Source organism: Leptopilina heterotoma, unplaced genomic scaffold, assembly GCF_015476425.1.
Source record: "Leptopilina heterotoma isolate Lh14 unplaced genomic scaffold, ASM1547642v1 Lhet_88, whole genome shotgun sequence".
In the NCBI taxonomy this organism is placed as follows: Eukaryota; Metazoa; Arthropoda; class Insecta; order Hymenoptera; family Figitidae; genus Leptopilina; species Leptopilina heterotoma.
The window spans coordinates 1,417,657-1,435,476 of NW_025111191.1; the positions used below are offsets into that span (position 1 = coordinate 1,417,657).

At 31.2% G+C, this 17,820-nt stretch overlaps 1 protein-coding gene across 7 annotated transcripts in view; it reads left to right on the forward strand.

Moving 5' to 3' along the window:
- The window catches only part of LOC122511604 (homeobox protein prospero), a 198,420-nt gene that overhangs the window by 154,679 nt on the left and 25,921 nt on the right, over window positions 1–17,820 (forward strand). For 4 of the 7 annotated variants that reach the window (XM_043626963.1, XM_043626967.1, XM_043626964.1 and 1 more), the window contains exons 4-5: window positions 8,092–11,427; window positions 13,998–14,474. In XM_043626963.1, coding sequence (XP_043482898.1) covers window positions 8,923–11,427; window positions 13,998–14,474 — 2,982 coding nt within the window. In that variant the 5' untranslated portion in view covers window positions 8,092–8,922. The remainder of the gene's footprint in view (window positions 1–8,091; window positions 11,428–13,997; window positions 14,475–17,820) is intronic. The other 3 variants (XM_043626966.1, XM_043626968.1, XM_043626969.1) reach the window with 2 other exon arrangements.

Genomic DNA, 17,820 nt, shown 5'->3' on the forward strand with positions numbered 1-17,820 from the left:
GTGTCGGCATGTGCATATCGGAATTTCATCCACACCCCCGTTCGAGAGTCACATGTCGAAAACTTTCGTGGGGGGTTAATTCGCAGGGGGTAGCGCATGGGAACCTGGCAGTAATCATCAGTCCATGTCCACCATATATTATATTAAAATGTACTATATATACGTGTACGTGTTGCTTCCCCTAGTTTTTAATCGTGAAATTATTTCTAACTAACAATTCATTGTAATACTTGTGGAATATATCGCTTTGGGGTTTATTGGGATGAATATTCATTGAGAGCAATTAAGAGTGTTTAATTTTTTTAATTATCTTACTATTGTTACTATTTTACTATTTTTTAAAATTTTTTTATAATAAAAATAATTTATTTATTTGAATATTAATACATTAATAAATATATTAATAATTTTAGTAATTTTTATAATTAAATTTGATTCAAAATTTATAGAAATCAATTATTAACTAATAAAGTAGGTAATTGATTATTATTTATAGAATAAGTTTCAATAATTAATTTTTATAAATTAAATAAAAACTTTAAATGAATTCAATTATTTTCATAAATTATAAAATTCTTCTTTAGAATTGAATTATTTTCATGAATAATAATTTTTTTCGTAAGAATTCAATTATTTTCATGAATAATAAACTTCTTCGCAAGAATTCAATTATATTTATAAATAATAAAATTCTTTGTAAGAATTTAATTATTTTGATAAATAATAAAATTTTTTACAGCAATTCAATTATTTTCATGAATATAATAACATTTTTCTCTGGAATTCAATTATTTTCTATAAAATTCTTTTAAGCATTCAATTATTTTGATAAATAATAAAATTCTTTACAGAAATTCAATTATTTTCTTAAATAATAAAATTCTTCGCAGCAATTCAATTACTTTTATAAATAATAAAATTTTTCTAAGGAATACAATTATTTTTAAATAAAATCTCTTTCAAAAATTCAATTATTTTCAAAAATTTTGAAAAAACTCTTCATCAGAATTCAATTATTTTTAATGAAATTTTAATAAAATTTCTTGATAGGATTCTATTATATTTTTAATAGAAGTTTAATTTTAGTAAAATTCTTCTTAGAATTTCAATTATTTTCCTAAATTATAATGTTCTTATCAGGTATTTAATTATATTTTCAATACAATTTTAAGAAAATTTCACGAAAAAATTCAATTAATTTAAAATATTTTCTTAAACAATAAAATTTTTTGCAGTAATTCAATTTTTTTCAATACAATTTTTAGAGAATTTCACGAAAAAATTCAATTATTTTCCAACAATTTCGGAAATAATAAAATTCTTTGTCGCTTTTTTCAAAAATTTTGGTAAAATACTTTATAAAATTCAATTATTTGCAAGAAAATTTCAATTAGATTAAAAAAAAAGTTTGAAAAAGTTATTTCGCACTAGTAATTAGTTATTTCCTATACTAATAATTAGTTATTTTTAATTATAATAATCAGCTACTTTCTACTAATGATTAGTTAGTAGTTTTTGAAAAATTTCTTTAAAAAATTCAATTATTTTCCAACATTTTTTTAAATAATAAAATTCTTTGCAGTAATTTAATTATTGTAAAAAAATTGTAATAAAATTCTTCACAGAAATTCAATTATTTTCTGAAATAATAAAGTTCTTATCAGGAATTCATTTTTTTTTCAATTGAATTTTAAGAAATTTTCCCCAAAAAATTCAATTATTTTCCAGCAATTTCGGAAATAATATTTATTCTTTGATGCAATTCAATTTTTTTCCAAAATTTTGTTAAAATTCTTTATAAAATTCAATTATTTGCAATACAATTTCAATTAAATTAAAAAAAAAGTTTAAAAAAAGTTATTTTCTATCAATTTCGGTAATAATAAAATTCTTTGTCGCAATTCAATTTTTTCCAAAATTTTGTTAAAATTCTTTATAAAATTCAATTATTTGCAATAAAATTTCAATTAAATTAAAAAAAAAGTTTAAAAAAGTTATTTTCTACTAGTAATTAGTTATTGCCTACTAATAATTAAGATTCATTTGAATATTGACGAAGCAAAAAGTCAACCAACGTTTTACTAACAATCACCTACTTTCAACCATCTCTCAAATTTAGAGAACACACATTAAATAAATACAATATAATAATATAAATAATACAGAATAATATGTAAATATATTCGACCCCACACAGAGAACATAACATTTGAACACGATCAAATGTAACACCCCCGCACTTTGTATTCACCCCAACGACCAATAGACACTAGTGAGAGTGAGTGAGAGAGATAGAGGTATAAATACCAACGGAATTATGCACACAAACGTGTCAATGTATACGTTCAACATATTATCGGCTAGCCGCGATGCAACAAGTTGACCGGTGTCAATTGATGTGTTATTAATTAGAGGTTAATTGCGTTAATGCGTCGACGAATTGATCCGCACCCCCCTACTCTCTCTCTCTCTTTCACAATTTTATTATTATTATCATCATTTTCTTGTATTTGAATCATTTTCATATTTGTATATATACATATTTGGCACACTTCCAAAAATCAAGTGAGTGTCGAACGATTTTCATAATTCACAGCTCGTTAAATTTTGTTTCGTTTTTACTCACTTGTATTTTCACGTCAATTACGTCAATTGCATTAATATACCATACCCCCCCCCCTTACTCGGAAATCTATTTTCTCATCCCCGTGGTATAAATAATTTTCAACTGCGGTGATATTGTCGACCTTTGATCGATTTTTTCTTTTTTTTTTAATAACAATAAAAGGTCAGTGACATTAAATTTGTTTGCGGGTTTTTGTTATTCGTGAAAGTATACTTTCGGTTTTCATATTAATTGTTTTTCGCTTTTTGGAATTTTTAATTAAAAAATTTAAATTTCTTTTTTGACTTTTTGTGTTGTAAACAATGTAATTTTTTCCTTTTTTGCGGTAAAATAACTGAAAAGTAATTTACTATCAAAATTTTAGATTTGGGAATTTAATTTAAGATTTTTTTTGAATAATAAAATGATGCGGTTTATATTTAATTTTGTTTTAAGAACGTAATTTGGATGAATTTAGACAAAAAATAGTTTCAATTTTTAATTTCATGCACTTTGAATTGAATATAATTGCAATTGTATAGCTAATTTTCGAAAAAAAATTCTTGAAAAAGAAGAAAAATTGCGAGTGGCCACTTGCGCGAGAGTCAAGTAGTCATAAAGAATGTAGGAAAAGTATAAAATTAAGAGATTTGGAAAAATCGGCTTTTAATTAACTCCTCTAATTATCAAACTTGAATATTCTTTTATATATATTGGAGGCACTTGAGGAACCAATCGCTTTTGCCAAACAATAGCCGCGCCCAGAGCTCATGGGGAACTTGGATGAATTGTTTCATCAAGTTAGAAATTATTCAAAAATCTTTGCAATAAAAAAAAATTATTTGAATATGGATTTATTTTTATTTTGTTGTAATTTTTCTGAATTTATCATTCGATTTTCTTAATTATTTTAAATAAAACGTTCGAGATTAACGATCACGCTATGGTAAATAAAAATAAATTCTTTTTTCAATTTAAAAAAAAAAAATTTTTTCAATTTAAAAATAAATAATAATAATAAAATAAATTATAAATAAAACGTTGAGATTAACGATCACTCCGAGTCTTTGACTCGGAGTGCTCGTGAATCTCAACGTTTTATTTTTATTTTTTGAAAATTCGTCAGATTTTTTTAAATTAAAAAAAAAAAATTTAAATTTAATTAAAATTTTAAATTTCAAATTGAAAAAATTTTATTTTTCAAATTAAAAAAAAAAAGAAAAAATAAACTCCGAAATTTTATTTTTTTTTCTCGCAAAATTTATTCGCATTGTGCGATAATCACCCTCTCGGAATAATCGAATATCTCACCTGCGTCTAAAATGTTAAACATCGCATGACGTACCGGAAATGATTGTTAGTTGGGTGCGAATTCTCCCTCTCTTTGCATCGTAAATGGCTCACTTTTATTATTTTTTTTTGCGCCAGAAGAAAACGAAACTTGAAATTATGTAATTTTTTTCTATTTTCACTTTCACTTTCATTTCCATTTTCATTGATTTTTACTTTCGCTTTCTTTTTCACTGTTGTAAATTTTCTGCTTATTGTTGTTTTCATTTTCATTTCCACTTTGATAGAATTTTATTTTCACTTTCACAAATTTTTATTTTCCTTTTCATTTTTATTTTCTTTTTTGCTTTCAGTTTGACATCAAAGTTAAAATGAAAGTGAGAATAAAAATTTGTGAAAATAAAAATGAAAATAAAAGTGAAACTAAAATTAAAAAATCAGTCAAAGCGAAAATGAAAGTGAGAATAAAAATCTGTCAAAGTGAAAGCGAAAGTGAAAGTCGACGTGAAAATGAAATTAAAAAAATTAAATTATAATTAAAATGAAATTATAAATAATCGAGAATCCAGAAAATGATAAAAGATGTAAAAACCAAGAGAGAGAGAGAGAGAGAGAGAGAGAGACGAAAAAAATTCGTAAAAGTAAAAAAACGACAAGAAATTAAAAAATGAGATCATATGAAGTCAATTATCAGACAAAAAATATAAAATTCTTTGTAAGAGCCAAGCGAAAAAAAAGTTTTCGAGCCGGAAGTGGAAGACAAAGCTCAGCTTCTGAAAAATTCTCCTCGAGAGTACACATATGAATATAAAATTGGTTTGTTGTAATCAAAATGCTTATAATTGTCCATCCATATCGTCCGGTTTTGATGACAACGGAATGAACGCATCGTTTCTCGCGTGTAATTAGCTTCGCCGCTTACTTCCGATTCTAGAGAGAAAGGAAGAATGAAAGAAAAAAGAGAGAGAAAAAATATAGAGCGAGAAAAAAATATAGAAAAAGGGAGAAAAAGAGAGAAATAGAAAAAAGAGAGAAGGAGAAAAGAGAGAGAAAAAAATATAAGAAAATAGAAAAAGAAATAGAGAAAAAGAGAGAAATATAAAAAAAGAGAGAAAGAGAAAAGAGAGAGAAAAAGATATAAGGAAATAGAAAAAGAAATGGAGAAAAAGAGAGAAATAGAGAGAAATAGAAAAAAAGAGAGAAAAAGCTATAAGAAAATAGAGAAAAAAATAGAAAAAAAGAGAGAAGGAGAAAAAAGAGAGAAAAAGACAGAGATATAAGGAAAAAGGAAGCAACAGAGTGAAACAGAGAGAAACAGAGAGAAAAAACAGAGAGAAAAAGAGAGAGGGAAAAAAAGGAAAGAGTTCCTAAAGCCATTTCCGAAAGGGCACCTTTTTCCTGTTACAATTTTATGATGGCCCCCATCATCGTCGTCGCAAAGTAAAAAAAGAGAAAGGTGCACGCGTGTATTCGTGTGAGGGAACTGCGTGATGCCCCCCTCGAAGCTTCCCTCAGGTAAAGTGTTTTCGACCTTATCGCTCCTCGAGTCCTCGGAATCTAACCATATGTCGCACCACACGGTTCTCGATTCTCTCAACCTACATACATTTATATATTATTGTATATATACAATAATTGGACTCGAGATAACTTATCGATATAATACCAACTTCTAATCAGATCGTCCCTTTTATATATTGTATTTTTTTCCTCTCTCTTTTTTTTGCACCTTTTTTCTCCTTTTGATAACACTCCGATAACTTTTCTAAAAAACACTATATTTACTTTATCAATAATAAATAATAATAATAGTCATAATATACAAGTAAATAGAAAAAGTAGTAAAGAAAGTACATAAAGAATAAATAAATTAAAAAAAAATTTAAACAAAAAAAAAATAAAATAATAATAAAAAATTCTTCCTCTATGGAAAAGCATTATTATGCAAGTAAATAAATAATAATAATAATATTACACGAGTAAATAAATAAAAATAATATTACACAAGTAAAATAGTATAATAAAAAAAAGAAAAATTGCTACAATTTTGACGAATAGAAAATTTAGACTTTGGAGTAAACATTGCGATTAACGACCACGATACGAAAAAGAAATAGATTCAAATAGTAAAAAAAATCATTGTAGTTTTGAATCGAGTAAACAAATTTATCGTATCGAGTAGAAAAATTTGCAGAAAGTAAAATTTTGCAAAATAATTCAATTTTGAGGTGCGGAAAAAAACGTATTTTGTAATGTGACGGTTTTTAGAAATTAATAATTCAATCTCAAAATTTTAATTAGTAAAAATTTGTAACCAATTTGAATTTAACTTTTTAATTAAAAAATTAGTTAATTAGTAAATATTACTAATAAATAGTAATTTTTACCAATTTATTAGTAAATTTTATTAATAAATAGTCAATTTTACTAATATGACTTTTTGCTTTAGTAAATAAATTTTTAATTAGTAAATTTTACTAATAAATAGTAAATTTCTCTAGTAAATATTAATTAATTATAATTCATTAATAATATTAAATTAGAAATTTAAAGATTAATAAGAAATAAGAAAATAAAAATGGAATAAGAAAACAAGAAATTAAAAATATAATTATTAGAAATATGAGAAACATTAGAAATATTCTGGTAAAAGTTGCAATGGAAAATAAATGAAAATCTTGGAAAATACCCGATAGGGAGATTAAAGTCTATTGACTTTTTGGCTCGTGTTTATTGAGGAAAGCTGCTATGTTGAACTATCGAGGGCAGGTGCTTAGCTGCTCAGCTGTTGCTTCAACAGAACGCATTGCGTACTAGAACGAAGCGTACACATTCAGGTAACATCAACGCCTGTCTAGTGAATATACACACGCATCTCAAAACTAAATACCCTTAAATCAATTTTTTCCTAAAATTATACATTTACAGACAACGAAAATGCCAAAAAAAAAATTTCGATAATTATCCACCCCTCTCCTGCCAAAAAAACAATCTTTTCGATTTTTAAAAACTTAAACACCCAAGAAAAATAGATTTTTTGTTTCCGAAACTAAAAGTCTCTAGAACTTTGTAGTTTTTGTTTCATTAACCAAAAGTATATAGATTTTTGTATAGTTTTACAAACAAAAATCTATTTTGATGATAATTTATCATCAAATAATAAAACCGAACGTAAAATTATCGATAATCAATCAAAAATCTATTTTTGTTTCCTAAATTAAAATCTATTTTTTTTTTCTAAAAAAAATCATAAATTTTTGTTTTTTTCTTTCATAAGTAACAGAAAAATGAAAATGTACATAAAGATTTTGTTCTTAAGAAATTTTAAGAAGAAAAAACCAGATATTCATTCAATTTTTATAGTTCAATATAAAAAAGATTTAAAAAAGAACAGCAAACTGCAATGTACATCGAGCTTTAATTCTTATGCCATTTTTTTTTATTTTTTTGAAAAGACGATTAAAAATGCAAGAGAGGAGAAAAAAAAATCTCAAGGCTTAGTAAAACAACAACGGTAAATAAGAAATTCAATGGTGCAATTTTCTTAAATCGAAGAAGAGTTATGTATATAAAAGTATACTCGAGGAGACTCCCTTGCTATTTTGAGGCGCAGCTTCTCTTAAACCACGACCCTCGATACTCAAGAATGGAGATACATATATATATAGAGCGCAAAAGTACTACTCATTTCTTTTTTTTCTTATTTCGTGTACTTCAGAGATTATCGTGCACTCGGACAAGCTTTGCGAATCGATGTTCTTTCAACAACTTTTTCCTCATTTACCCAAACCACCGAGTTCTTTTCAATTATACCGCATATATACCGCGGTAAAATGCAGATCTATTATGTCTTGTCTTGCGTCCATGAAAAGAGTTAAAAAAAAACAATTTCGAATAAATTTTTTTTTGCGGATTAATAAGAAAATTGATCAATACTTGAAAATTTTTTTCATTGAGTAAAATTCGTGTAATTAGAAAACATTTTTTTTAAAAATTAAATTTAGTGAAGTATCTATAAATTTTTTGCTACAGCAAAAAAAGTTTATGTAAGGATATCAATAAATTGAGACAAAGAATCAAATTTTATGTTGGAACATGTTTGATTTGTCCCAAATTTGATAAACTTAGAAATGTGCATGAATTAAAATTTGTTTTGGAATTTAGAATTAAAGTTTGTGTAAAATTTTTTGTTGCAGACGGAAAATAAAAAAGAGTGGCTAATCGAGAAGAGGGAGCGAGGGGCAGTTAGCCCTTTGGCGAACTCGAAGGATGCAGCTCCCAGGGGGGAGCACGAGGATTCCGCGAGCGAGCGTTCCAGCGGCTATTCTCGCTATAATAACAAGCAGCAATACAATAATTGACAAATACCAATACAAGTGTAAATCGAGAAATAGTAAAATTTGCGCAAGTAGATATCGTCGTGGCTGCGGCATAAGCAAGGAGTGCTGCACAAGCCTCGACCACGAGCCGATCCCATTGAAAAAGCGTCGCGGTTTCGACTCGAGTACAATCCGTCGACACCGAGATACACGGCGGAAGGTGTGGAACAAGGAATAGTAATAAGAAGAAGATTAAGAAACAGGAGAAGAAGAAGAAGAAGGAGGCGAAGGGACGAGGAAAGGGAAGAAGATATCGAGAAAGTGTGCTGTCGTCAATAAGGGCGACGGCGCCGGAAGAATCAGGCAAAAGAAGAAGAAGAAAAAGAAGTTGGAGGAGGAAGAGGAGGAAGAATCAGGAAAAAGAGTGAAGGAGAAAAATCAGCAACGGTTGTCGACGACGAAGGAGAAGGAAAAGTGGAAAGGGAACTTGAGAGTGGCTGAAAAGAGGGGAGACCTTACTGAAAGAAACGAGGAGGCAGCAGCTGCAAAGGTGGTAGGGGAAGAAATATCGTGTAGAAGCATCCACAGTAGTAAAGGCAGCGCTCCGTGTTACGAGGGGCTATTCAAGCGCGAGGGGGAGGGGTGACAAGAAGCCCTGGCGGGGAGGGGAAGCGGAGGCCTTCGGGGGGCCGACCAACCAGACGGCTGATGATGTCATCGGAGGAGGAGACCGAGTGTTTCGCCCTCTACGGAGCAACCACGGACAGTAAGCAACAGCAACTCTTGAAGAAGCAGAAGCGCACCAGACAGCGCGTGGACGCCGGCGAGCCGCGTAACAGCTACTCGAGTATACCGAACTTCACGTCGCGACCTTCATTTCCCGGCGGTGCATTTTACGGCGCGATATTCAGTGGTAACGGTGTCCCGCACCAGAACACCCAACAACCGCTTCAACAGCAACAACAACAACAACAACATCACCAGCAACTCCAGCAACAGTCTGGAGTGCCTAGAACCCAAGGTCATCTAGGTGCTACAACGACGGGTCCCACGGCAGCCCAGCAGCATTCCGCCCACCCGGCCTTCGGGTTTTTTGGGGCAACGGGCTTCGGCCCTCCCAAGATGCTTAACGAACTCCTAGGCCGACAGGTCAAGCAGGCCAGCGACGCTGGGGGATCGCCTCTCGAAGGGAGTCACGGAATGACAGGGGCTGGCATGGAATCTGCCACCAATTTGCAGCAGGGGGCAGTTGTCAACTGTGACGAACTCACGACCGCAGAATTGGCGCCTCACATGCTACGCAACTTGCTCCAAACGCACAAGCTCAATGCTCTCTCTGCGCAGGACCAGCCCACCAACAACAACAGTATCCACAACAATAACAACAACAACACAACCACGGACCTACTAAAATCCCAACAGCATCAGCAACACAGTCCTCATCATCAGCAAAATAGTGAGAGTGCGCGCAGTGGAACAGTGCAGAGTGGCGGCGAGGAAAGTGTCGATGGTAATGTGAATAATGCGAACCACAGTGATCGTGATAGCGTGATGCCAGGTGATGCTGAAGACAGCGCTGAAGATGCTGCTTCAGCCCAGCGCGCAATGGACGAGGCTCTAGCCGAAGCCGGCATGGAGCCCGGTGCAAATTTAGACGGTTCCGATTGTGAGCAAAGCCTTCCATCGAGTCCCTCGGTCCCACAATCCGGATCCGTATCGATAAAAGAAGAAATGCAGGACTCAATAAACGTCAAACACAGTCCCAGCAATTCGCCATGTCCCATTCTTCCAAAGACCGAAACCAATTCCCCAACCACCGAAATAAAACGTGCTCGAGTCGAGAACATTGTCAGCTCGATGCGAAGCAGTCCCGCATTGCAACCAGTCACTGTCAACGGCTGTAAAAAACGAAAACTCTACCAACCCCAACAGCAGACGGTTCACCACGTTCACCAACATGGCGTCACCGACTCAATGCTGGACTACGAGGAGGACAGCGAGGAAGAGGACACCCTACCAATAAAAAAGAAACGCGACAATCTCAAAATGCAATTACAAGGCATGCAAGAAAAATTAGCGGAAATGCAACAAAAGTACAACGAGCTCACCAACAAAGTCGACGCCGAAGCGTTAGACATCGGAGACGCGCCACCTAGTCCGCAACTACAACCTCTTCCCCCACCGAGACCACAACGACCTCATCCACCATCCTACAATGGCATCGCCAATTTAACACCCGATCATCCTCACGTTGCTGCTGCAGCCGTCTATCACAAAATGTACCTCGAGCAACAGCAGCAGCAACAACAACAACAGCAACAACAACAACAAGCTGTTCTCGAAAGAATGAAACAACATCAAGAAGCCGCCAGGCAGCAACATCAACAAAATTCACCCCAACTATCAACCACATCACAACAACCAAGCCAAAACAATACCGCACCACCAACTCCCCAACCCCCTCAATTGCAATCATCAAACACACCTCTACTCCACAAAGACTACAAAGATTTTCAAGATCGATTACAAGTCTTCCGAGGAGCAAATCAAAGTACAACCTCCTCATCAGTGACACACATAACAGGCGATGAACTAGAGGGTTTCGCGGATACATTAAAAAAAGAAATCAGCACCTCACTATCATCATTAATTGACAGTATATTCGCGAGGTACGCCCCACAACGGCGACTTCTAAGTAAACATAATGAGGCCGTTCAATCGGCAACCGAGCAATTCAGTAAAGTTGATTTAATGGCGAGTCAAGTACTCGAGAGGAAGTCACCGAGAACGAAGGTAGTTGATCGAGGAGCACCCCAAACACCGGGTGGCCCAAACGGACTACGGGGGCCCCTAAACGGTGGGCCCCCGCCTCCACAATCTACGGGGTTTCCCCAAATCGGTCCCATGGGTGGTGGTCCCCATGGTCCACTCTCTGGTCCCACAGAAAATAATCTCAATCAAATAAATCAATTGCCCCCACATGTTAGGCCAAGTGTTGGTATGTTTCAAACTCCGAAACCATCGACAATTTATGGCATGTCATCAATGCATGCGCAACAACAGCAACAGCAGCAGCAACAACAACAACGAGATCAACAACGGGATCAACGTGAACAATATTGTAATTTGAGAAATGACGATAGAGAAAGCAGGGACTCGGAACAAAATGAGGCACTATCGCTTGTCATGACGCCAAAGAAAAAACGCCATAAGGTTAGTATCTAATGATTCTATTAGGTTAATGATTACCTGTTGACTCGAGATTAATCGGTATTTACTAATCCTTTTTCTACTGAACTGATCAGCACTGTTTTTATACCGTTGGAATGATCATCTTTACTACTCGAAAGATAATTTTATTCTCTTTATACTCGAATCTCTTTTTTTCTGAGATCTCAAAAAATCCATTTTTACTGATCTATTAGAACCAAACTACTAATAATTAATTCTACACTTTATCACTGAACTGATCATCACTATTTTTTCTGTGCTACTCAACAGGTCATTAGTGACCTTTCGTTGCTATTTAACTGATTATCGCTGCTCTCCTTCAATTAATGAGGTCATTAATAGAAGATCGCAGATTAATAGATGATCGCATTTTTTCTTTAATACTCAACTAATCATCTTGTTTTTACTATTTATATTTTACAACTGATCATAATTTTCCCTACTGATATATTTGTTTTCATTATTCAATAAATTAATTAATCAATCATTATTCAAATCATCATCAATCAAAATTAAAATACAATCATTTTTAATTGATTTCCCAATTTACTTTTATTGTTATGGTTGAAAAAATTATAATTGCTAACTAAATAAATAGAAATTGCTGTATAGAAATAGTTGTTATTGATCATCATGATAGAAATTAGTTTTTATAATCATCTAGACTTATAATAATTAAGAAGTAGTTATTTTCTATTTATGATAACAATTGTAACTGATCTTTATTGATCTTTAAGGATCTTGACAAAAATAATTAACAAAATTAATCTTTACGAACAGAAATTTTTACATTTAATTGGATCTTTCCAATAAAAGACAGACAAAAATATTATTAATGATCGTAATCGTGATTACTGATTTTTTTTGGTTCTTGATAATTCAGCGTTTTAATTAATTAATTAATTTGATTATTCTAAGAGCAATGATAAACTGTAAAAACTGTAAAAATTTAAACATGATTAAAAAAGATGATTATCAATAACAACTCTTGTTAATTAGAATTTTTTTGAAAGTGAAGAACAAAAATGAATCCTGAGTCTTTAAATTCAAATTAAATTGGATTACATATTGAATTGGAATTCAAACAGAATTAAAATTCAATTAAAATACAATTAACTTTAAATTCAGAAATAAAAATTCAATTACAATTAATATGAAATTCAGAAATAAGAATTCAATTACAAAAAACTTGAAATTCAGAATTAAAATTGAATTAAAATTGAATTAAAATTGAATTAGAATTCAAATAAAATTGAGTTACAACTCAAATAAAAGTGGAATTTGAAATAATTACAATTTCTAATTATAATTTAATGGATAATTTATTTACAATAGATTTCGAAATTAAAAAAAAACGTAAAAATTAAAATTGAATTACAATTGAATATAAAATTTAGTCATAATAGATTTCAAAATTAAAGAAAAAAAATTGAATGAATGAAAAAATTGAATGATGATGATTATATTGAAAGTAATGTTAATTAAATAGAATTTTTCTAAATAGAATAAAAAAGAACGAATTCTTTCGTCTTCAAATTCAATTTGCAAAAAAATGATAAATCCTTTCGTCTTTAAATTAAAATAAATGCGGAAAAGAACGAATTCTTTGTCCTCAAATTCAAAAATTGATGAAAAAAGTAAAAAAAAAGTCTTTAAAATCAAATTAAAAATTGTTGAATTCTTTTGTCTTCAAATTCAAATTGTAGAAAACTGATGATTCCTTTCGTCTTAAAATTAAAATAAATGCAGAAAAGAACGAATTCTTTGTCCTCAAATTAGAAAATTGATGAAAAAAGTGAAGAATTCTGTATGTTGAAAATCGTATTTAAAAATGCTGAATTCTTTTGTCTTTAAAATCAAATTTTTAAAAAAATGATGATTCCTTTCGTGTTCAAATTAAAATATTTGCGGAAAAGAACAAATTCTTTGTCCTCAAATTAAAAATTTGATGAAAAAAGTGAAGAATTCTGTGTCTTCAAAATCAAATTAAAAAATATTGAATTCTTTTGTCTTTAAATGAAAATAATTGCAGAAAGGAATGAATTCTTTGTCCTCAAATTCAAAAATTGAAGAATGAAGAAGAATTCTGTGTTTTCGAAGTAGAATTATTAAAAAAATTGATGAATCCTATTGTCTTCAATTTCAAATTGTAGAAAAATGATGATTCCTTTCGTCTTCAAATTAAAATTGTAGAAAAATGATGATTCCTTTCGTCTTCAAATTAAAATTGTAGAAAAATGATGAATTTTTTCGTCTTTAAATTCCAGTCAGATGAAGAAAGAAAGAACAAAACGAGCGAAGAAAAAGGATTCATCTGAAAATTAACACCAAATAAAAACAAAAAATTGTGAATTTGAAGAAATGAAGATTTGAATTGAACTGAATTTAATTTCAATTCAATTTCAATTCAATTCAATTTAATTTCATTTCATTTTAATTTTAATCCCATTTAATTTCAGTTAAAATTGCTATAGTCAATAAGTATAATTAATAACATTAACCATAAGTGAATAATTTTGTGATCATAACAATAAAGAAATTTATTGAAACAGTTGTTTTCTCAGGTGACCGATACAAGGATTACTCCAAGAACAGTGTCGAGAATCTTAGCGCAAGAGGGTTCAGTGTCACAGGGCGGAAGTGATAGTCCACCACCACCGCCGCCCCCAAGAACTTATCACACACCGATGCTGCCAGTGTCTCTGCCAACGAGTGTAGCGATACCAAATCCAAGTCTCCACGAGAGTCAAGTATTCTCACCGTATTCGCCATTCTTTAATCCTCATCCGGGACATCCGGGTCAGGTACCACCACCAGGGCCTCACCATCTTCCGGCAAGTCCACCCGGCAGTGGTATTGAGCTCAGGGATTCACCTCCACTGCCTCATCCCCCGGCCATGTTGCATCCTGCACTTTTAGCGGCAGCGCAACACAGCAGTCCAGACTACGGACATCTCAGGATGGACAGCAACGACCGAGGTAGCGATTGCAACTCCGGTGATATCAGTTACGACGGAGTTCAGCCTACAATATCCTTTTACAATACTTTTTTAAATCTCAATTTCATTCGGAAATCTTGTTTTCTAATTTAACACGAAAATTTTTACCATATTATTGCAATATTTTTTATTATTCGATCGAGAAACAAAAATAAGAAACAGGAAATTTTTCTAACTGGAATTTTGCTAACGAAGAATTGTAACTGGAATTTTGTTAGCGAAGACTTATTTTCAGAAATTTAGAGAAAAGTGAATTTAATTCATTAGCATTAATTTTATAATTAATTCTTTAAGCAATTAATTCAAAAATGGCTAAAAATAATTTAATTCATTGACTAAATAACTAAAAGAAAATAAATTTAATTTTTGATTCAATTTGAGAATTTGGAGATTTCTCCACCTGAGAACGCCAAGGTCGCCGCTAGATGGCAGTTCGCCAGCCACCTAGCGGCGACCTTGGCGTTCTCAGGTGGAGAAATCAAACCTCCATCTTCTCCCTCAAAATTTTTGTTCCTGCAACTCTTACGAACTTTTTTTGACACTTAGTATTTTTTCTTTCTAAATTCAAAACCGAAATGTTAAAATTCAGTCTTCCATTTGGTTTTAGTTATTTAAACAAAAAATCTCTTTTTAATATTAAAAACTACGAAAATTAAATTAAAACTTAAAACTTTCTTTTTCGAGAGAAAAAATTGTCGGCGAAGAACTGAAGAATTTTGGTCCACAATTTTCGCAATAGTTTTTAGTCAGGCGCAGAGGCTTTTTGCAAAGAAACTTTAGGCCGAGGAGTTTTTCCGGCAAAGAGCGGAGGCAAACTAGCCCCAAGGAGTTAATTGTAGTTTTGGACGAATGTTTGATTAGTTTCCCCACAGGAGTTAGACGATTGTTTCGGACTACACGTATACGGAGCCGAGAGAGTTTGTCCAACAAACTGAAAAGTCCAGTAACTTTTCTTTTCTCCTTCGAAACTCCCCGATTTTCATATAAATTCACCGGAAAAACTCAAGACACGAAGATTCGTTCCAAATTTCTTCCCTTCTCAAAAAAAAAAAAAAAAAAAACAGTTGAGAAGTACACAATTTTTTTCCATCACTAAAATTTATTTTTCCCCGTTTTCTTCCATTCAGAACTTTAGAAATTTTTCTTCTTTTCTAAAAATTGAAAATTCCTTCTCTTTTCGATTTTTTTTTTTATTTAAAAATTCAGAAAATCTATATTTTTCGAAAAATGGTAACATTTTGATTCAAAATAAAAATTTTGAACTGGAAAAAATTAAACAAATTCTACAGTAAAAAATTTTCCGGAAATCGGGAAAATTTTTTACTGTAGAATTTGTTTAATTTTTTTTTCAGTTCGAGTTTTTTCTACAGAGAGAATTTGAGAAATATACTCCCAATATAGAGCGGGCAAAAGAAAAAAAAATTGATGAAAAAGTGAATCTCTTACTACTGTATTGTGTTGGGAGAATTTTTAAAGTTCCATGAATAGATCACTTGCCGCATCAGTTGGTTGTGCACTTTTTCTCTGATCACCTTATTGCCGAGCGCCTTGGCGGGAAAATTTCGAAAGGGTATTCAACGTGCCATGAGATCGGCTTGCAGAAAGACGGGCGACTATGGTAACGCAGGCCGATTGAACACGGTGCATCGTAACTGCAGCGTTCGATCGGCACACGAGGATTCTTTGCCGCCTTTTTAGACTGCCTTTGATGTAAAATCAATGGCGTATTTTCCCTATATATATACATACATTGTCCTAGGTCGAGAGTTTCAAGCAAAAACCACTCTCGCATCAAAATTTCATTTTTCCCCTCTCACTAAAATTTTTTCCCCCTTCTTTCGTGCTGAGAGTCTTTTTCTTTCTCTATATAGTCCGATTCTACCCGATTCGAGTGTTTACTCCAATTTTCTAAATATTATTTTCAATTTTAATTTCAATTTAATTTTCAATTTAAATTTCAATTTCAATTTCAATTTAATTTTCAATTTAAATTTCAATTTTATTTTCAATTTTAATCTCAATTTAAATTTCAATTTTATTTTCAATTTTATTTTCAATAATGTTCTCGAAAATTATTTGAGAAAATATTTTCTAAAAAAAAATTCTACTCCAAGGAGTAAAATTTTTAACGGTAGAATTATTTCATGAAAAATTATCCCAGAGAGTAAAATTTTTACTGGTAAAATTATTTTTAGGAACAAATATTTCCAAGAGTAAAATTCTTGCAAGTAAAATTATTTCTTGAGAAAATATTTTCAAGGGTAAAATTATTTCTCGAGAAAATATTTTTAATAGTAAAATTATTTCTCTAGAAAATATTTTTAATAGTAAAATTATTTCTTGGCAATATTTGCAAATGTAAAATTATTCTTTGCGAAAGTATTTTTGCTAGTAAAATTTTTTCATGGCCAAATATTTAGAGTAAAATTTTTTCTTGGGATTATAATTCTTTGGGTAAATTTTCTCTTGAGCGAATATTTTACATAGTAAAATTTTTTTAGAAGTAATTTTATTTAACATTAAAAAAAAATCTTGAAACAATATTTTTGAGCGAGTAAAATTTTTACCGGTAAAATTATTTCTTGAAAAAATATTTTCTGCGGGGAAAATTATTTCTGAAAAAAATAATTCCTAGAGTAAAATTTTTGCCTGGAAAAATATTTCCAAGTGTAAAACTTCTTCTTGAGAAAATATTTCCAGGAGTAAAACGCGTCCCTGAGAAAATAATTCCAAGAGTAAAATTCTGTCTGAAAAAAAAATTTCCCAGAGTAAAATTTTCCCTGCGAAAATATTTTTAGGAGTAAAATTTGTCCCTGAGAAAATTATTTCCAGAAGTAAAACTTGTCCCTGAAAAAATATTTCCAACTGTAAAATTTCCCCTGCAAAAAATATTTCCCAGAGTAAAATTTTGTCTAGGAAAATTTTTTTTTTCATTTAGGAAAATTTGAAGATAGTGAGAAATAATGTTGATAATTTAAAAATAATAGAACGGGTGGGGAGGGGGGGGTGATAATAATAATTTAGAAATGAGGAGATCAAGTCCGAATAAGAATGAAACCACATCAAGAGATCCTATTACAGATAAGGAGTCGGTAAGGCTTCGGTTTGAAGATGTGGCCAATCGTGGGTCAACCGTGGAACGTTAGAACCCTGCCCCTTCGTAACTTCACTTCTCCACAGCTTGTACGATTTCTAATCTCATTTGATGATACAAAGGAAAAAACAAAATTAAGTTTGAGAAATCTGCTCAGTTCTTGCGCCTGACAATTTTATTCCTGCGGTGGAAAAAAGAGAATTTCTTTTTTATTTTTAAACTCGTATATTTTTTTTGTAATTCGAATTTTTGGATTTTTATTTTTGAATTAATTACTACTTC